This window comes from Eumetopias jubatus, unplaced genomic scaffold (assembly GCF_037043125.1).
Source record: "Eumetopias jubatus isolate StellerSeaLion01/CBP00866 unplaced genomic scaffold, mEumJub1_p1.0 scaffold_1, whole genome shotgun sequence".
Lineage (NCBI taxonomy): Eukaryota > Metazoa > Chordata > Mammalia > Carnivora > Otariidae > Eumetopias > Eumetopias jubatus.
The window spans coordinates 154,380,109-154,402,770 of NW_028274807.1; the positions used below are offsets into that span (position 1 = coordinate 154,380,109).

Genomic DNA, 22,662 nt, shown 5'->3' on the forward strand with positions numbered 1-22,662 from the left:
CATCAGGCTCGCTGCTCAGCAGGGAGTCTGCTTCTCCCTCTCCCTCTGCCTGCCTCTCTGCCTACTTGTGCTCTCTCAAACAAATAAAAATCTTGGGAAAAAAAAAAGCTGTCATACACATGCATATACAGCCATCTGACTGTGGAGGCTACTCCTGATAAATGTTTTCCTCAGACGCACTTATAAAATTCATGAGAACAGCACTAATACAGGACCTCTGAAATATTTTTTAAAAACCTAGTTAGGAGCTAAGTGACTTTTCACAGAGTGAGACAGAAAAACAACTGATATACATTGTTAATTTTTTCAAGTAATGTTATGTACAGTTTTATTGCCAGTATATGCACAACAGTAAGCATAGAACTATAAATACACAATGTAATTAACAGTAGAAAACAAAATTGTTACAGGTAAAGGGGAAGGGATATAGAGAAACTATTTTCCTGCTGCTAGAACAGAAACGAAGGGAAAAGCCTATGACAAATCATCCATCCAGTACTCTTGTCTTAAATTCTTTACATACATTTCTACATTTTTTCAATTAAACAAAGAAAGTACAGATAACTCTGTAACCATAGCAAATTGCTTCCCTAATAGCTATTTGCCTTTCCAGTCAAATTCACTTCATGTTATGTTTTTAAAAAAAGTCAAGATGAGAAATCATTAGTATCCTGGTTCCGAATGATCTAATTTACCTTTCACGAAACTGGTAATTTTTGAAAGTTGGCTGCACATGAAAAGAATAGGTGTAGCAAAAGGTGATTAAAAAAATTTGTTAAAATATAACAGAAAATCACCCTTTAAGTAGTTTCCCAAAAGATACTACAGGCAGCAGCTCAGTTATAAGGATTAGCCCTGAAGAGGTAGAGAATTTAAGTCCATTACACAAAGATAATAGCCTTGTACCATCTTCTCTCTCAACAGGATCAATGTTTTCAAGTAAGACAATTTCATGGTAAAAGGAAACCAGGTTCCACCATTTAAAGAAAAGGTGCTGGTTGACTCCCATGTCTCAATAATAAGTTTATTAAATGACAAACAGAAGATGGTCAAGGACACACATGCACTTGATTTTTTTTTGTCTCTTTCCATTATCAAGTTTATTCATAAGTGAATTTGAGATTAATAAATACGAAAAAAGCATCATTCACAACAAAGACAAACAAACCAAAAACCCTGCAATAAAACCTTCTATTTTAATAAGTATCAAGAAAACAACAGGCAGATGATTTGGTGCAGCTTTCTTAAGGGATCTTAGAGGGGACATGGTTTTAAATAAAGATGGCAAGATCAACAACCAACAAGCAGTATCAGTGTTACAGAACTGGCTGATTCTGTAGCACTTTCTCTGAGGTCTTAGTTTTAAACTACAGATCACCCCAAAGAAATTGCAACTAATGACATGTATCACCATCACACCAATAGAGTCCAGCTGTAGTTCAAATTAGTCCTGCTTTGTTTCACATCATTTCAGTATTTCTAGCATAGGACATGATACGGAACAAAACTCCAAGTAGCAATAAAAATATTATTCTGCATTTGAATAGAGGCAAAAAAAATGTTTTAGACTGTTTAACTTTTAAAGCTTTAAGCATTCCTCTTTAACCAGCATTTAAAAAAATTTATACAATCATAACACTGGCAAAGGTTAATGGGAAGACAAAGAAGTACAAACATGTGAAATGATGAATTCGATTAAAAATTACTTTGTACTGATCAACTGATGTTAATACTGCTTCTTCTTGAATTTGGAATAACTATCATAAAAGTTACATGCAGACTGAGGATAGCCCTCTGTTACAGAAAATACAAAACAAAACAAAAAACTAAAACTGGGAAAGATGGTAAGTTCCAAAAGATGTGTTTGAAAATTTCCTTTTGTTGATGAGGTGTGGTCTGTCTGTCCTTTCTTTGAGAGGCCTGGTTCACTTTAATCAGCTTCACTAACTTTGTCCAGAAACATCAGTAGTGGGATCAGCTCCTCCAGAACCTGTTTGTGCACGTTTGATGTAAAGATTCAGTAGCTTCATCTGCAGATTCAAGCCAAACGTATGTCATTGAGCCAATTATAAATTATAGTAAGATGCTCATTAAAAAAATTATACACATATATGAATTTAAAAAGACAGATTTTAGACTAAGTTACACCCAAGTATTGTTGATAATTAAGAATTACCAAAAAAAAAAAATTCAAGTCTCAGTCTGTTTATAGCTGAGTATTCTATTTATTCATTTATTTAAGTAATCTCTACACCCAACATGGGGTTTGAACTCAAGATCCTGAGATCAAGAGTTGCATGCTCTACCAGGCTAAGCCAGCCAGGTACCCCTGATGACTGAGTATTCTAATATGCCTTTTCAAAAAATGTTGTAGTGATAGCATGTAAAACTTAAACTTAGAAAAAAGAAGTCATCATTAAGACAATAAGGACAAACATTTGAGCACCATGTGCTATATAATAAGCTAACTACCTTACACTGTACCTTTTTATCTCAACAATACTTTATAGATGAGGAAATCAAGACATAGGACATGCCAGTCATTGCCTAAAGTCACAGGGGTAGGTAAGAAGTGGGCCAGGATAGGAAATTAGGCACTTGGGTTCCAGGACCCAAGATCTTAAACAATTATAACACTGCCCTCCAAGAATGTTCTTGATTTCTCTGTGTCAATTTGTAGTCTTTGCTAGATGAGATCATACTTTTATAAAGTTTTAATCAATGCAATACAATTCTGTACTTTACTTTTTTTCATCTAATGTCATTTCCAAATATTTTTTCAAGCTACCTATGGTCTTCATATGCCTAGTATTCTGACAAATTACTTAATTTTTAAAAAATTTTTTATTTAAATTCAATTTAATTAACATCTAGTGTATTATTAATTTCAGGGGTAGAATTTAGTGATTCATCAGTTGCATACAATTCCCAGTGCTCATTACTTCAAGTGCCCTCCTTAATGCCCATCACCCAGTTACCCCATCCTCCCACCAACCTCAGCTCCAGCAACCCTCAGTTTCCGAGAGTTAAAAGAGTCTTGACAAAGTACTTAATTTTAATTCTTCTACAGACATCTCTGGATTATCAGGACACAATCTTGAGCTTATCATAAAAGTTGAGGTTTTTTCTTTGAAAACCACTGTGTTGGGGCATCTTGCTGGCTCAGTTGGTAGAGCACGTGGGACTCCTGAGTTCAAACTGGGTGTAGAGTTTACTTAAAAAAAAAGAGGGGTGCCTGTGTGACACCTTTGGCTCCGGTCATGTCAGGGTCCTGGAATTGAGCCCCACGGCGGGCTCCCTGCTCAGCGGAGAGCCTGCTTCTCCCTCTGTCTGCCACTCCCCCTGCTTGTGCTTGCTCGCTCTCTGTCAAATAATTATATAAAATCTTAAAAAAAAAAAAAAGGAAAAAGAAAACTGTGCTGTTGAAAGTTTGCGATTTAAACATTAACGCATTGATTCAAGGGTTTCTAACCTGGTGTCCATGGGATTCAAGGACTCAATGAATCCTCTGAAACTATGTGTAAAATTTTCTGTATTTATTTATTTTTCTTGGGATGAGATACTACCCATATCTCAAAGTGGTCTGTAACTCAGAAAGGGTTAAGAACCACTGCTCTAATCTATCTATAACTCACGTAAGTATTTAATGTAAGGTGTATACCTGAGCTTTATAGGTATTTTCTCCACTTTTTTGCTATTTCAAAAATAAATTTGATCATAGTAATGACAATAGCGAGGGTTTGGAAAACTGTTTAAATGAGGATGAGTGTTTCCCGCAAACTGGTTCATAAGCAACAATTCAACAATCATAGTTTATCCTCACTTTGTAGAATAAATTTCAATGTTGGATAGTTTCAAAGAAATGAGGAAAGCAAGACTCTTTTTTAAGTCTTTATTTATTTTTATTTTTTAAAAGATTTTATTTATTTGAGAGAGAGAGAGCATGCATGAGATGGGGGAGGATTAGAGGGAGAAGCAGACTTCCTGCTGAGTAGGGAGCCCAATGCAGGATTTGATCCTGGGACTCCAGGATCATGACCTGAGCTGAAGGCAGTCGCTTAACCAACTGAGCCACCCAGGTGCCCCATGTCTTTAAAACATTTTTTAAAGCTTATTTATTTAAGTAATCTCTACATCCAATGTGGGGCTCGAACTCACGACCCTGAAATCAAGAGTTTCATGCTCTTCTGACTGAGCCAGCCAGGCACCCCTATTTTTTTTTAAGTCTTTTTTTAAGCTTTGGCCATTTGTTCCTTTATTCCATCTCAAACTTTTCATAAAGGTAGAAAACAATTGTAAGGATAAAAATTGTCATCATTTTACTGGGCTCCTGGCTTCCTGTGAGTCCTGGGAAAAGAGGGTCAGTGTCTAAATGTTGAGCACAATGTCTGATGTATAGACAGTGCTTGACCAATGGTTCTTGGGTAAATAGATTTACATTTATTATTAGTATCAACATTTCATCTTATTCCATCAAGGCCGCTGTAACAAAATACCATGGACTAAGTGGCTCATAAACAATAGAAATTAATTTTTCACAGTTCTAGAGACTGGATAGTGCAAGATCCAGGTGATATCTCACTTTCTGGTTCACAGACAGCCATTTTATTGCTGTAACTCCACATAGCAGACAGGGCAAGGGGTCTCAGGGGTCTCTTTTATAAGGACGCTAATCCCATTCATGAAGGCTCTGCCTTCATGAACTAAACCCCTTCCAAAGGCTCACCTAATACCATCACATTTGGGATTGGATTTCAACATAAGAATTCTGAGGGAACATTTCCATAGAGTACAATAAGACATGATCAACTTCTCACGGATGGGATCTCATTGGATGACTACAGCCACCCAATGAGTTTTTTTTTTTTTTTAAGTCTTAACGACAGCAAATATTTGATTATCATAGTTCACAGGGGAAAATTAAACAAATGTTCAAGTGTTCCACATTTTGGGAGATATAAAGTAATCCATGAATATATAAAGCCACTATTCTTTTTAAAAAAAGGATATTCATGGCGCGCCTGGGTGGCTCAGTTGTTGAGCGTCTGCCTTCGGCTCAGGTCATGATCCCAAGGTCCTGGGATCGAGCCCCGCATCAGGCTCTCTGCTTAGCAGGAAGCCTGCTTCTCCCTTTCCCACTCCCCCTGCTTGTGTTCCCTCTCTTGCTGTGTCTCTCTCCGTCAAATAAATAAAATCTTTAAAAAATAAAAAATAAAAAGATATTCATTTATGTACTTATGTATTTAAGTAATCTCTATACCCACTGTGGGGCTCAAACTCACAACCGAGATCAAGTGTCACACACTCCACCAACTGAGCCAGCCAGGCGCCCCAACCACTGTTTATTCTTAAACAGTCCTTGGGGGTAAGGATTTGGGTGTGGTGGTGGGAAAGGAATCCACTGGCTGTAGGCATTTCTTTCAGAGCAACCTACCCTACTTGACCTCACCTGAGTGAACACGTGAAAGTAGAAACAGTTAAAATTCAAACGGTGGGAGAAATGAGTTGGATGCTCAAGGCCCGACTTGTTCAAAGCTGAATAACAAATTTATCCTTAAAACACAACAAAGAACTAAATCTGAAAAATGTACCAAAGCCACCACCTTTAGAACAAAGCATCACTACTTACTTTACTGCCAGTGAGCTGACTGAGATGTGGTTTTAGTTCATCACCAATTACCGCATGAACAGCCACCAGGCAGAAGACACAAGCTTTCCGAACACTGCTCTCTGAATTATCATAACCCTAGGGAGAGAAGTCCTTGTTAGCACTCCTGGGGGACTGGAAAAAGTACCATTCCAACATGGACAGAAAATGTGGCTCAGAGATGAGCTTGCAGGCGTAGCACGGAGAGGAAGCTTTAGTGACTGAAGTTAACCTCCCTACCTTTCCCGGCAGAAACGTGCCCTTCTCTCCCTCCACTTCCCCTTCACACCTCCACTCCACTATTAGCTTTCCTTATCAGGTTCTACCTTATTTAGCCTGGAAAGCTGCCCCTTAGCCAACCTGCTCTGTAAAGTCTGCAGATGAGCCCTGCTAAAGCATTCAGCTGCAGGAAGCCCAAGAGCGCTTCACTATTGAATAAAATCTAAACAGAGTAAAACTGGGCCTGGCAGTCAAGGTACTCCTATAATTCAGGCTGAATTAAGCTCAACATCTGTCCTATCCCTACCATTACTCTAAGTTAGTTATTCAACTGGCAAAAATTTATTCAGTACCCAGTATATGTATGATATACACATACTACGTACATTCTGTTCTTTGTACCAAAGTACAAAGAAGAGATTTGGATCTTATCTTCAAAGACCCCACAATTTAGTGAGCACTATTAGGCTTACAACAGAGTCAAAGATAATACCAAAGATGCACAAAGAAATTAATGATTAATTCTCTTCAGAAGTGGTTTTATTATACATACTATATATTAGTCAGTAATTATGTTACATCATAGAATATAATTTACTGGATGGAAAAAGTTAACAATTTATGATCAAGCAAAGCATGTTATAAAATATGACCTCATTATTAAAATGTTTATGTGGATGAAAGGTTTGTGTGCATAGAAAAAACCACATTACATCTACGACTGTAAATTAGTATAACCATTTTGGAGAGAAATCTGGCAGTACCTAGGAATTCTACTTCTAGACATATACATATACATGTAAGTATAAGGAAGTATAAGGAAGATCAATGCAATATTTATGTTATTTAAAAAAGGGTAACAACCCAGATATTCATCAAAAGATGAATGGATAAAGAAATTGTGGTAGTCATAGTAATGGAAATTACTCAGCCATAAAAAAATGAATTAAATTCTAATACATGCTATAACATGGATGAACCCTAAAAATATTATGCTAAATGAAATAAGCCAGCCACAACAGAATACTGTGTGATTCCTTTTACATGAGGAACCTATAAAGCAGAAGAGAAAAAGTAGAATAGAAATTACCAGGGGCTATGGGAAGAGGGAATAGGGGATTATTAATGGGTACAGAGTTTCTGTTTGGGATGATGAAATATGTTCTGGAGCTGGATAGTTGTAATGGTTGTACAACATCATAAATGTATTTAATGCAACTGAATTGCACACTTAAAAATGACTAAATGGTTAAGTTTTACGTTATGTATATATTTAACACACACACACACACACAGCTAGTTACACACACACACACACACACACACACACACACACACACACACACACACACACACACACACACACACACACACACACACACACACACACACACACACACACACACACACACACACCTAGTTATGGAAAGTCTTTCTTTGCTCTGAATATCCAAGACAGCAAGAAGGCTTGGTCCTGCCACTCGTGTTGCCTAGAAAGTGCCTAAAATAACCGAATCCCAAATGTATCATAATTTGTTCCTCTCATTTTTGTTTCTCACCTGTATTAGGCCTGGCATAATCTCCGGCAAAAGCAAGTTAAGGGTTTCCTTGGATACTCTCTCTATCACTTTTGTTTGCATTTTGATTGCAGCCAGATTAATTGGGTAATCTGCAGTTTGGATGATAGGACAAAGCACTTTGATGCACTGCTCTGGACTGATTGAAGTGGCTAGCACTGACGCAGCTTCCTCAGCAGATCTTACCACCTAAAACAAAGAGGAAATGTTTAAACTGGAGTAAAATTTTAAAACGTTGTAATATGTCCCAGAAGTACAAACTTCATGAAATATGCAATACAACAAGTTATCTATAATTTGCTTTGAAACTACAGTAAACAAACACACAAAAAGTGAGGGTACACATAAAACAGCGTTGGCAAAATGTCAATAACTTTTGAAGCCAGAATGGATATATGGGGAGAAATATTTCTTCCAGATAGTCTTCCTTCTTTTGTGTTCTCTTAATGTTGGCTAATGCAGGTAATTTATTTTTTTGTTTTTTGTTTGTTTTTGACAGAGAGAGAGGGGTTGGGAGAGAAGGGCAGAGAGAATCCTAAGGAGGCTCTATACTCAGTATGGAGCCCGACATGGGGCTAGATCTCATGACCCTGAGATCATGACCTGAGGTGAAGTCAAGAGTTGGATGCTTAACCGACTGAACCACCCAGGCGCCCCACCCTTTGTCCATTTTTAAATTGGGTTATTTCTCTTTTTGTTGTTGACTTGTAAGAGTTCTTTGTATATTACCTTATCAGACATATGATTTGCAAAAATTTTCTCCTATCCTGTGGGTTCTCTTTCCACTTTCTTTAGAGTGCCCTTTGAAGCACCAAAGTTTTCTTTTTTTAAACATTATTCTTTGTGACACTGATTTTTATTTTTTTTGAGTAAACTCTATGCCCAATGTGGGGCTTGAACTCATAACCCCAAGATCAAGAGTCTCATGATCTACTGACTGACCCAGCCAGGTGCCAATGAAGCACAAAATTTTTATTTATTATTTAAAAAAACATTTTATTATATATATAATTTTTGAAGATTTTATTTATTTATTTGACACAGAGAGAGAGAGACAGCGAGAGAGGGAACACAAACAGGGGGAGTGGGAGAGGGAGAAGCAGGCTTCCCGCTGAGCAGAGAGCCCAATGCGGGGCTCGATCTCAGGACCCTAAGCCGAAGGCAGACGCTTAATGACTGAGCCACTCAGGTGCCCCTTTATTATATATATATTTTTAGAGACTTATTTGAGAGAGTGAGAGAGCGAGCATGAGGAGCAGAGGGAGAGGGAGACAGAATCTCAAACTGACTCCCAGCTGAGTGCAGAGCCCAACACGGGGCATGGTCTCAGGACTCCGAGATCATGACCTGAGACGAAACCAAGAGTGAGATGCTTAACCAACTGAGCCACCCAGGTGCCCTCAAAAGATTTTATTTTTAAGTAATCTCTACACTCAGTGTGGGGCTTGAATTTACAACCTTGAGATCAAGAGTTGTATGTTCCACCCACTGAGCCACGTGGGCATCCTGAAACTACAAAAGTTTTAAATTTTGATAAAGTCCAGTTTATGTTTTTGTTGTTGTTGCTGGCTACTTGTGCTTTTGGTGTTATGTCTAAGAAACTATTGCTTAATCCAAGATGACAAAGATTTACACCTATTTCTCCTGAAAGTTATAGTTTCAGCTCTTACATTTAGTTTTGATCTATTTTGTCTCACTGCTATTTTTTAACTTTCCTTTTTTGACCTCATTTGCTTATGTCTTGGTTCTACCAGAGGCACCTAATGCTACTGCTCTGGTGCTTTCTCTTAGAACTGCTGTCTCTATTTGAAATTTCCTTTTCTAATTATTTCTGAAACTTAATAAAAATCCTCAGGGTTATATCAACATAATTGATGGTGATGGGTATATTACAACTATAAAGAGATGAGACAGGAGAGAGAGACAAACCAAGAAACAGATCCTCAAGTATAGAGAACTGGTCACCAGAGGGGAGGCGGGGGAGGGGAAGGGTGACAAAGGTGATGACAAAGGAGTACATTTGTTTTGATGAGCACCGGGTGTTGAATCACTATATTGTACACCTGAAACTAATATAATACTGTATGTTAACTAACGGAATTTAAATAAAAGCTTAAAAAGTCTTTTTTTTTTTTACACAGCTATAAATAAAAAGACAGATAGATGAGACAAATTTACAGGACTCTTTCAGGAAAGCTGTCCTCATTATTTTATTGAATAAACTCTGAACAGACATCTAGTTCCTATAGATACTTTACCACTTTAAAATAATGATTCTTGTCTTCATTACTTATTTCAAAAATTCTTACTGGTAAGTGGACAGTGACAGTTGGTGAATTCTAAATTAGAAAACTACAAGTCAAATTAAGAAGGAAAAAATGAAATCAAGATTATGTCTTAGAGATGGCTTATTTTAGGTAAAAGACCATGATATCACCATAATTCATTTAATAGAAAAATATGATTGCATCTTCATCAGATATATTACCTGGAACATCAAAGTTAAGTGTTCATTTGATTGAATGATTGATACTCTTCAAGGGTATTCTTTAAGCAATGTTTATACGTTTCATGCAATAATATCAGAAGTACTGAGAATGAAATAATAATTTAATGGTCTGGTAACTTACCTCCTTATGAGGATCTTTATGTGCTTCCAATGTTTTCATGACAGTCAGTTCTGCATAGTTTTTAAATCTGGCTGGTTGATGCCTTAGGATTTCTCTTAAAACCTTTAATGCCAAAGCCCTGATTGTAGGCTAAGAAGAAATATTTTAATGTTTTTAATATTTTGGGTTGTAGACAATGTTCTACATTTTCCATTTCTGTAACTTAAGGGTCTTAACATTGGGGCAGGGATAAGTCCTGGACAACTGCATGAAGTATATGGTCTATTACATAATTAAGTTTTCACATCTCTAGTTGAAAACTTGAATCACACTTTTTATACTTATAGGAGATCAAGAACCAACAACATCCTATGAGAAAAGAAATTACATTTCTGAACAACTAGTTTAAGTATGCAAAACAAGTAACTTGTACTTTCCTATAAAAATACTATCAGCAACCTTTCATTTTTCCCATTGTCAATTGTTCAAAATCACTGAGCTATTGGTTTAGAAGAAAAAGTACTCACAATGAAAATTTCACACAGGAAGAAGCAGTAAAAGAGACTGATTTTCCCAATTTCCAAATCTGTGTAGCTCTTGATTAACAGGCAAGGATAGGCAATCCAAGACAGGAAAAACAGGCTATTATTTACATATCCTGCCATTTACCTCTTTATCCCCAAGGGTTTCAAGCAATAGAAGTAATATTGTTTTGAAGTGTTCATCCCAAACACTGAAAGATTCTTCCTGTGTCAGTTTCATGAGTTCATAGAGAGCGATTTTTCTTTCTTCTACACGTTCATTATGGTTAGACAGCTCCTTCAATAGCTCTGCGACCAGGTCAGAGTGGTCTAGGGAAAGATCTGGCAAGAGGACATAATGTTAATTCTGTAACTTTAGAGGTCAGCTAAGTATGGGGATGACAACTCTATAACATTATGAAACAGACAATGTTTGTTTTAAGAAAAAAAAATGACTAATTTTCTTTTCCAGTTTGTCATCTTGAAAACACCAATTCTAGTTTAAGACTTTTTATAATGAAAATTCACATAAGGAAAAAATATAATGGACCCCTATATGCCCTCACCCAGATTTAAGAATTATCAAGATTTTACCATTCTTACTTCATCTTTGTCCCTCCCCTTTTTTTCCTGAAATATTTCTAGTAAATGGCAAAGAGATCATTTAATCCTTACATACATCAGTATGCATTTCTATGGTGTTGTGCCAGGAGGCTCACAATGTTTGGGTACTCCATTTTTAGTGATAGTAATAATGACCACTGGATTTAAGTGGTGACAACTTGATCGCGCCATTGTAAAGTTCCCCATCAATCTTAAAAAAAAAAAAAAATTTTTTTTTAAGAGAGGGAGAGTGCCCTTGGCCGGGGTGGGGGGGCTGTTAAGGGGGCGGAAAGAAAGACTCCTAAGCAGGCTCCATGCCCAGCACAGAGCCTGATGTGGGGCTTGATCCCACAACCCCAAGATCAGGACCTGAGCCAGAATTAAGAGTCAAACATCCAATGGATTAAGCCACTCAGGCACTATCCCCCTAAAAATAATCTTTTTTTAAGATTTATTTATTTGAGAGAGTGAGAGAGAATAGGTGCATGTGAGCGGGGGGCGGGGGGCGGCAGAGGGAGAGGGAGAGAGAATATCAGGCAGACTCCAGCTGAGCCCAATGCAGGGCTGGATCTTATGACCCTGAGATCACAATCTGAGCAGAAACCAAGAGTTGGACGCTTAACCGACTCTGCAACCCAGGCACCCCAATCAACCTTTTGAGTAATGGTTTCACCCACTGATTGTTGAATTATTTTATTAGGAATTAAAAATGGGCTGGAATTCTTTTGTAGAGAGTAATTTTATCAACTAGAGGTATTCTGATTACCCTGAAATACAGCAGTTTGATAGAAGAGGCAGAATAAATACTTAATATTTTCCCTTAAATTCAGAGACAAGAGTTTTCATTTGTTTATGCTTTCTTTTTTAAACTATAATCATGAACTCATGAATTTTATGAATGTTAGAGGACACTTACGGTGCTTTGAATAATTTTTGTAGGAAAGACAGTTACAACCCAAAGCTCATATTAAAACATTACAAAATGCCAGAATTCTTCCTAAATTCTTTTGTTGATAAAATAAATGACAAATTCAGCCCTTCTGGGACTTTGGCAGCCAGTGGCCTGAGCTTGTGCCATAGACTCTTTTCCTTAACTCCTCTGGAATAAAATAACCACAGAATATGGTGCCTGAGCTTGGAAGATACACCTGGGGTTACTTCCTCTCCTGAATCTCCAGGGAAGACAGTTGACGGCATGGAGCTATACTGCTGTAGGTCCACTTGGCAAGAACGTGCTGATCTTTCATAGGAAAGGGCTGCCACTTATGCTGATCCTAATAGGTCAGAGAAGGCTTGTAGATCTAGCATCTGGGAGATAGCGGTTGCCTACAAAAGCAAAGGCTCAAGAGGAAAGAGCCCACTTCCCCAAAATGAACTACTGTGCCTCATCCTGCCAGCTGGTTAGCCACTGACCTAGAGGTACCAATGGTCTGACATTATAGGTTGTGGGGAACCCACACCTACAAGTAGGGGAAAGAAAAATTGTATTTTACTTAAGGGGATTTGGAAACCTGAGGAAAGGAAATCAAGCTGAACCATTAGAATAGATGCGTTCAGGGGCGCCTGGGTGGGTTAGTCGGTTAAGCATCTGGCTCTTGATTTTGGCTCAGGTCATTATAGCAGGGTCATGGGACTGAGCCCCATGTTGGGCTCCGCGCTGGGTACAGAGTCTGCTTAAGATTATCTCTCCCTCTGCCTTTGCCCTTTCCCCAAGCCCCCACTCTCTAAAAATAAAAAAATAGATGAATCCAACTAGAGTAAAAGTAACAGACGATAAGGAAGGGAAACTGAACCAAAATGCAGTGACAACATTCACTAACTATTAAAAAGGAAGTTTATTATGACAACGCTCATGAAACTACAATTAGAGCACTAACAACCTCATACACAGAGCACAGAATGTGATTGCTGAACTTAAAAATGAGAGATAGTCTGGGAAGAATGATCACCAAGGTAAACCAAATTAGGGTTTTGGAAGAACCTCTGTAAAATGCTAACCATAAAAAAGAAATTTCTGTTCAAAGATGACATCTGAACTTGGAGGATAAAAACTGTCTTAGAAATAATTTTATTATATAGACCAACACTGGAACAGTACTGCTGCTTTAACAGCAGCTACTGCGGCAGGACAAATGCATCTCCATAAACCTCACAAAAGTCACTCCTGCAAAGTCATGTCATCAGACTTCTACAGATGTCAGAGAATCATTCTGGTAAAAGTGTATTTTATTTCAGCTCAATAAAGGGAATTCACACACACACAAAATGCTTCCAAAGGAATGCAGCTCTTTTCTCCATGAATATAGGCTTTGTAATTACTCGAGGAGATAATCAGAAATGACTGGACATAAAGTGGTCTGAACAGATGACTAACAGGAAAATAATTTTTGCCAAAGAAAACACATATTTTGTTACAAAACTGACTTATATGATACAAATGAGATAAACCTAAAGGTAACCAACTGTATTTCCTCATGAGAGGCATCATGGTCATGGGAAAAGAAAGGCTCTGGAGTCCCATTAAACCTGTGCCTCTTACTTTGTGCAACAAACGTACATTCTCAATTACTGTGGAAGCTCAGTTTTCTTATGTGGGGCAGAGAGCACTAACTTCCTATGGTCATAGTGAAGACCTGGGCTTGGAACACAATAAACTAATACTAATTTTCTTTGTTCTTATGACAAATATTGGCATGATTACAATTGTCATATTTCTGTTGCAGTGCTGAAAAAATATGGGATATTCTTTTCATTGGCAAACTTTGATATGAGTCTCTCTTGAATAACAGAACCATCCTCACTAACAGTATTATTCTGGAATATTATAGTCCCTGGTAAACTTTACAAAGATCGTAATTAGATGTGGACATTAGTAGTTTTAAATTCTTCTGACTCATTAATTTTGAAAAATTTATCACTAATGTGTTTGTCTGTAATGTGTATAGAAACATCTGAATAACAGACATACTAAATAAGTCTAAGAATTTCAAAACAATTTCTTTTTATGGAAATTCTGACTTGAACAAAATTATTATCTCCTGCCAAAAGTTATGGACTTTAAAGACAAAAAAAGGGCGCCTGGGTGGCTCAGTTGGTTAAGCGACTGCCTTCGGCTCAGGTCATGATCCTGGAGTCCCGGGATAGAGTCCCACATCGGGCTCCCTGCTCGGCGGGGAGTCTGCTTCTCCCTCTGACCCTCTTCCCTCTCATGCTCTCTATCTCTCATTCTCTCTCTCTAATAAATAAATAAAATCTTAAAAAAAAAATAAAGACAAAAAAAGGAGGAGAAATTTTGCATTGGGGCAGACATGGAAGGAAAATCAAAAGAGCAATGGCGGTCAATAAAATTAAAAAGAATGGGTGACGTTAGCAATGTTCACAATAAAATAATGTCAAACAAGGTCTTCCCTATCTCAAATTTAAAAATGAACATAAGCAATAAATGATTAATTGCTATATGAAGCTTAGAGCAACTACTATTTTGCTTAACTAAGGGCTTATCCATTTTCAAAGAGTGTTCAACATAAAATGGCTGTCTTATGTCTCAGAAATCAATCAAATATTATGCTGCGAAGAAATAATTCTCTCAAGTTCAAAAATATTCTACCCAGTTTGGATTTCAGTTATATAATTTCCAAAGATGTCTTCCTTTAACAAATGGAAAATATAAGCTCTTTAGTAAAGGAAAAGAGAATCAGTCAGTTACTAAGTGTGCAATCTTTTTTTTTTTTTTAAAGATTTTAATTATTTATTTGGTACAGAGAAAGAACCCACAAGCAGGGGGAGTGGCAGGCAGAGGGAGAAGCAGGTTCCTTGCTGAGCAAGGAGCCCAACTCACGACTCGATCCCAGGACCCCAGGATCATGACCTGAGCTGAAGGCAGACAGATGCTTAACCGACGGAGCCACCCAGGCGTCCCCCACGTGGGGTAATCTTGCTAAGCTGTCATAGTTTTGGCTTTATGATATATTAACTCTCTTAACATAAGCAGCTGGTAAAAACACGAATCCTCAACCTCATAAATGAAGAGATTTTTTCCAATCATCAAAATTACAAATGACTAGGCCTGGGGACACAGATTCCTGAGCAGAGTAAGCAGGGCTTCCTTCCACACGTGATAGTGGCAAAGTATGGAATTTTAGAGCTCAGCCAGGGAAAGAAGGGTGTCCACATGGAGTGGTGACCAGGTGTGAACTGTCAGAGCCCAAGCAAACTGAGGGTGTCCACGTGGAGTGGCAGAGCCCAGCAAGGTGAGGAGGTAGTGGCAGAGATCGAAAACTGGTTGCATACAGGAGGATTAATCAAATAGGTAAATATATTAAAGATAATGAAAGCCAGGTTTCTCAGTGTCAGAAAAAAGGGCTTTATCAATGTGGAAAGGGAGGAAATTAGAATTAATCTTATGGTGCTAAACTGGAATTGGAGTAAACTCATAGCTTTTGATACAGAAATAAACAGTTGTAAATCAGTGTGTGTACGCATACACACACACCACACATACATTCCTTAGCTCTGGCCACTGAGAGGTCTTGGGAATAGTGATATCCCACTAGCAGTGAGTACACCTCATGCCCAGATTCTAGCCTTTAAAGACCATTTTCTATTAAATGAAACCAAGGATCGCTCCTTGGAGAAATGACTGATTCCAGGACTGAAGCAGGGACAGTACAATATTTTGTCATGCCAGCATGCAAGGATGGGGACATGTCAAAAGAACAGGTCAAATCAAAGACAATCTGAGCATCAAAATAAATGATCGTTACAAATTATAACCCACTGAATACAATGCAAACCATGAGTTCATACAGTTAGAAATTTGCAAATGAAACTTTCTAAATGAATAAATTTTAATACAGTTTTAAAGTACCTCCCCACAAGACTTATTAATTACAGAATGAGTAACTTCACAGTGGAGAAGCCTGGTAAGCACCATGATAATCAAGTGACCAAAGTTTATATCACCAAAGGGCAAAGTGAAATCATGTATTACCTGAAGAATGCACTATCACTTCTGGGACACTGATGCCAAGAGCACATGACCTGAATCCAATCATGAGAAAACATCAGACAAACCTGAATTGAGGGAAATGCTACAAAATAATTGGTCTCTGACCTTCAAAAGTGCCACGGTCACAAGAACAAAGGAAAGACTGAACACTGAAGAAGACAATAGAGACATGATTGAATGCAATGTGAGATTCTGAAGTGGATCCTCTGGCTAGAAGGTATCACTGGGACAACTGACAAAACTCTAATGGGGTTTATGGGCAGGTTCTTAATGTACTGATGATAATTACCTGATTTGGATGAGTATATTGTGGTTATGTGGGAGAATGTCTTTGTTTATGGAAAGTACATCCTAAAGTATTTTGGGTGATCGGTTTGGCAGCTTACCCTCAAATGGCTCAAGGAAAAGTTTTTGTGCTGTACCCCCATCTTTTACACTTTTGATTGTTTAAAAAAAAAAAAAATATATATATATATATATTGCAGCCAAGGCAAGAAATGTCAGTGGAACCAATCTGGTCCACCAGCATGTGACCTCTGTACATAAATAATTTAAGAACAATTAAAGCTGCTAAAACTAAGTCTCAGTTTACCACACTGCTGCAGCAAGGGAGGGTTTAAACGACACACTCATGCTAGGTCCAATTTATTCCCTCCTGTTTTGCTGCTATTGTGACTAAACCTCAGTAACAGAGTCAACCATTTGTGACAAATCAAAACACATCAAAGTGAATCATTTTGGCAATTTTATAGATTCTTATGTAATTTAGACTTAGTTTGGCAAGTTGTCATAATTTTGCCTTTGTGGTAACTGTGATATATTAAGACTCTTAACATGACATATTGGTAAAAACATGATTCATCAACCTTATTGGTAATCAAAGAAATAAAAATGAAGAGATTTTTCTACTTACCAAATTACAAAAATTAAAAAAATATTTCTGATACCTAACTTCTCAGTCTTCCTAATAATTAAGGAAATGCTCGTTAGGGTGGCCTATTTTATATCCATCATGGTGATGGATGTCAAAATTTTAAAAGTTTGAACATTCTGTGCTGGTGAGGAAATCAGCACTACCTAAACTGGCCAAGTGTTTCGAGTTGATAATTGGGTAGTAACTCTCAAAATTTCAACTTACATATCTCTTAATCAAGCAATTCTATCTCTAGGAATCTCTTAGAGTAAATTACTTCTGTATGTGCATAAAAGTTTATGCAGAAATATGTTCACTGACAGCAATACTGGGGAACAAAGGAAAACGAGAAACTACCTAAGTATAATATCATGAGACTGGTAAGGGGGTACTTTCAAATTCACCCACATAGTTATCTATTACTTTATATTACTTGAGTCTCCAATAAAAAAAAAATTAATGAATTAGTAATTTGTAGAGAAAAAATGTAATTCCTTCTTATTAAAAATACCTAAACCATTTGCAATGTTTTATATTTTATATCAGTTTTTATACATTTTATGTGAACCTAACTGTATATTGTAATTGGAAGGGCAGTTAGGTAGTACATCTCCACCCTCTTTCAGATGTGACACTCTGGACAGTCAACCAAGTATCAGGCTGGACAGTTTAGTAAGTGTTAGAACTTAGTCCTATGCCCTTGTTCCGAGCCACTGTTGAGTGTCAGAGCTAGTCCCACACCCTTGGAATAAGCCACTGAAAGTGTAGAGCTAGTCCTAAGCTGGCTCCAAATTCTAATGGTAGCTTACCTCACATTTGGTCTTGAATGCATCTTACTAGAGTTTGTTTATGATTTCACACTTTATTAAAGGGCTATTATAAAGAATGGGTAGTTCTTCAAAGGGTTTTGTCATGCTGGTATAAAAATTAATGACTGAATTGTGCCTAGAGATAAACTAAATTTATAAGCTACAACTGATTTCAGTTGTTTCTGGGCAGTCAGTAAGGTTTTCCTGATTTTGATGATGATCTCAGGATTACCCCGTTTCTCATTCTGGGGTAGAAAACTACCAAACAACTAGAAATGAGCTCCTAAAAGATGGGAGAAACATTCCCACCCCAAAGCTCCTTACTTCTTCGGGAGTTATAATAAAAGAGCACGTGTATTTCTTTTGTTTCATTGATTACCAGTCCTCTAAAACACAAAATATGACTCAGAACCTACCATCAGGAAACTGGTCGGCATCATCATCAAACATGGCTTCCTTGAGGGCAGACTTATTGAAGGGACTGATGCTATCTGAGTAGTTATATGGATTATAGTCTCGAGCGCGAGGAGAGGAGTGAGCAGGCATTGAATGGAGCAATGAAGCTTTATTATCAAGGGCTGTTTGGCTTGAGTCAGTAGCATCACCTCCTGCTCTTGGGTCAGGCATCCCTGGACCACCACACATCTATTAATGGGGAGGAGAAGGCATAGCAAATTAATTCATTTTTCAAAAAACATTTATTTATTTAATGAGAAAGTGGGGGGTAGGGACAGAGGGAAAGAGAGAGAAGGGGTTCAACTTCATGACCCGACCCTGAGATCATGACCTGAGCTGAAATCAAGAGTCAGATGCCTAAACCGACTGAGGCACCCAGGCACCCTACAAATTAATTCATTTTTAAGTATCTCTTTGAAATTCTAAAAAGATGTTTCCCTACTGCTTCCCAAAGTCTATTTTAAAAAAGGTATCAATAAACAGCTGAAAAAAATTAAGTAATGGGAATCAACATAAGTTAAAACTTATTTAAAATGTCAAAATTTAGAGTGAAGATGTAAAAAAAAAAAACAATGCACAGCTGTGAGGGCAAATAAAAATCACAAAAGAATGCTGTTTCTAATGATTCCTATAGTTCCCTTGCTAATGGCTTGACCAAACAATATTCAGTGGGATTACCAAAAGCTTCTCTATGCCAGTTAAGGATATAAAAGGACTTTCATTAGCAACACAGAACTAAAAACTGCCAGATTCCATTATTAAGGTAGTAAATTACACAATGACAACAAAGTACAAGAGAATAAAATTTTTTTTTTAAAAAAGGCCTCAAGGACTGTAACTTTTGAAAAGATGCCTGATGAAGTTTGAATGCATTAACATACTTACCAAAACATCAATACTAACACTGATGCCAATACTAGTATGAAAATCATTACTACCATCAATATCACCATTGTCACTGTCTACTCACAGCAACTATGTGTTAAGCCATTACTTAGGTACTTTACAAATATTCTTCAAACATGTACTGTGCTCCTACTGCGTGCCAGGCATTGTTCCTGGCAGTGGGGCTATATTAGTGAACAAAAGAGAGAATGATGTCCACTTCCATGGAGTTTACATTCTAGTGGGGGGACAGATATTTACAAACATAATGAACGAGTAAAGTATATGGTATGGTAGAAGCTGATTAGTGTATGGGAGGCAGTGCAGGATTAAAGGGACCATGAGTGCTGTGGTGGGAGGAAGGAGGGTGCAGATTAGATTAGGGTCAGAGTAAGCCATCTGAACAAAGACTTGAAGGAAGTGAGGAAATCAGCCATCAAGCTATCTGGACGAAGGATATCTAAGACAGAGTGAATAGCCAAGACAAAGGCCCTGAGGCAAGATCATGCCCAGGAAGTTCAAGGAATAGCAAGGGGGCCAGTGTGGTTGGCGCAGAGGAAAGTAGATGAGACCAGAGGGGTAACAGGAGGAAAAGCCTATTGTGTAGACTTTGGCTTTTATTCTGGGACCTCCTACTGAGTTAGAAGTCGAGGAGTGAGAACGGATGACAGGAGGCCAATGGGCAGTATCAAGAAGGCCAGTTAGGTGCCTATTTTAATAACCCAGGTGAGAGAATTGATGATGATGTTTCAAGCCAGAATAGCAGTGATGGGAAGTGGATGGATTTTGGATATATTCTGAAAACAGAACCAACAGATTTCCTGACAGAGTATGGAGGATGACAGAAAGAGAGGAGACAAGGACAACTCCTTGGTCCAAGGTTTTTGGCTGAGCAACTTGTGCTGCTATCAACTGAAACAGAAAAGAGGAGCTCTAGGGGGAAAGATGAGAAGTTCAAACAAGCAGCTGGATGTAGCTAATGAGTCATATAATTTATTACACTTACAGTAACTTTTAAGGTAGGCAGTAATATCCTTAGTTTCTTAATGAAGACATTGAGGCTTAGAAGTGAAAGTATATGATTAGTTAATAACTGCCAGGAACTGGAATTTAAACTCACTTCTGCCAGAATCCACTGTTTGAGCTCCCCACACTGTATCCTGCTATCTCTGAGGAAAAAAAAGTCTCAAGCAATGATTTGTATTACTAAACTGTTATTGCTACTTCATGTAGCTTTTGGGGTGGGGAACCTCAAATCTGAGTGGTAAGCTGGTTTTTGGCATCCAGTTTAGTAGGACCATCTGCCAGATAGGCATTGGGAGAAAAGACAGCAGGAAAGCAGTCAGGAAGGCAGAGGAGGGAGCCCTTTAGAGACGTGCTGAAGCACTGCAAAGTTCTACAATTCTGCAAACACTGAGGAACCACAGATTCCACAGGAAATGGTGGGATGGCTTGTTTTGAGGAAAGTCTTCAGCAGCAGTGTACACAACAACTACTCTTTTTTCCCCTCCCCGACCCAAAACAACTACTCTTTGTATGATGGCAAAAGCAACAAACTAAACAATATTCACCAATGTCAGAAAAATGGGTCATAACATTCTCAACTGGAGCCCCCAAACTGATGATGCAAATCTCTATCACTACTCTTAATGGGAAAATAAACACCTAAATGTATTTAGTCTTATAAGACTCATGTGATCTGGCCCATGTGCCACCCCCCAACTCTTTCACAACAACCCAATAACACTGCCTTTCATCCCAGTTCCCAACTATGCACAATTGTTCCCATCTAAATGTCTTTGCACTTGCCACTTCTTTTATGGAATTCTTCTCTCCTAGATCTTGTATGGCTTTATTTGTTCTCAAAGCAAATGCCACTGACTGGGAGGGGTCTTCCCTGACCAAATAATCTAAAATAGATTCACTTTGTGTTCTAACATAAAATTCAATAGTACTCATCTCTATCTGAAAATTTATAAGGAACTTGAAGACAGCAACTTTGCCTTGTAAAATCCAAGACCCAGAACAGTGCCTGGCGTGTGTACTCAGTGAATGCTTGCAGAGTGACTGATCCCTTAAAAAGTTACATCGGAAAAATGACAGAAAGCAAAGTTGAAAAAAAAAATCCAACAAAGATCTCTTAACGAGGGGTACCTGGGTGGCTCAGTCAGTTGAACGTCTGACTCTTGATTTCAGCTCAGGTCATGATCTCAGGGTCAGGGGATTGAGCCCTGTGTCGGGCTCCCTGCTGGACACGAAGCCTGCTTAAGAATCTCTCCCTCTCCCTCTGCCCACCCCCCCCCCCGACCTGCTTGAGCATACTCTCTCTCTCAAATAAATAAATAAATCTTAAAAAAAAAAAAAAAAAAAACACCTCTTAATGGAAAAGCCTGCAATGTAAGAATATTCAAATACTCACGGAATCACTATCATCTTTTTTAGAATCCCTTTTCAATGGCTCATTCATATCTTCTTGACTACGGAAGCTGAAATTCTGAATTGCTTCAGTGACACCTCTAAGAGAGCTATAAATATCTTCAGAGTTCATATTTTCTGTGTCATAATCAAATGCACTATGAAAAAGACAACTAATTATTTATGTATAGTTTCAAAACACAAACACATTTGAGATTATGTAGGATACTCAAAACGTAATTAGCAAAACAAAGCAAAACCTGACAACTATAAATGGTTCAGGTATATGTCCCCTTGTCCACCCACCAAGGGCAGCTTACAATGACTCTAAAGGCATAGCCCTTAACACCCGGTTTGTCTGTCACCTTCAAAAATGTTCTGATTAACCAGGGGTCAGCAAACCATGACCTCTGAAATCTAAAAACGTTTACTTTTTAAATGGTTAAGAGAAAAGTCAAAATAACATTTCCTAACACTTTTCCAATGAAAATCATATAAAATTCTTATTTCAGTGTCCATAAATTAAATCGTATTGGAACCAGCAACACTTATTTATTCAGGTATCTGCTACAGCTATTTTCCACACTGTAACAGCAAAACTGAGTAGAGGTAACAAAGACTGCCTGGCCCACAAAGCCTGAAATATTTACCATATGGCCCTTCACAGAAAGTTTGCTAACTCCTGTGATTAACTTATAATAATGGTACAGCTGAAAGAGAAGATAAATGTATTTTACACAAATTTATAGGAAGGAAGGGAAGTTTTAACACCGAACATACACGTTACTGACATTACTTCTATAATCAAACTCTAAAACTCAACTGAAGCTGGAATTTAGCCATCAAATTGTTACGTGTGTCACAAGGAATAATAATCTAGATGTTAAGTTTGCAATGTATTTTTCTTCCTTAGATGCTGATGAAGTATCCTATAAATTGCAATAAATATGAAGCATGCTATGATATACGGCTAATAAAACCAAGTTAATAACTATGTTAG

General features: G+C 37.8%; 1 protein-coding gene across 4 annotated transcripts in view; it reads right to left on the reverse strand.

Moving 5' to 3' along the window:
* Positions 1-311: 311 nt before the first annotated feature.
* Positions 312-22,662, reverse strand: part of CLASP2 (cytoplasmic linker associated protein 2) — a 177,864-nt gene continuing 155,513 nt past the window's right edge. For all 4 annotated transcript variants that reach the window (XM_028107057.2, XM_028107058.2, XM_088026816.1 and 1 more), the window contains 7 exons: positions 21,667-21,820; positions 18,323-18,551; positions 10,722-10,915; positions 10,074-10,202; positions 7,426-7,632; positions 5,630-5,746; positions 312-2,030 (listed from right to left, as the gene is read on the reverse strand). In XM_028107057.2, coding sequence (XP_027962858.1) covers positions 1,944-2,030; positions 5,630-5,746; positions 7,426-7,632; positions 10,074-10,202; positions 10,722-10,915; positions 18,323-18,551; positions 21,667-21,820 — 1,117 coding nt within the window. In that variant the 3' untranslated portion in view covers positions 312-1,943. The remainder of the gene's footprint in view (positions 2,031-5,629; positions 5,747-7,425; positions 7,633-10,073; positions 10,203-10,721; positions 10,916-18,322; positions 18,552-21,666; positions 21,821-22,662) is intronic.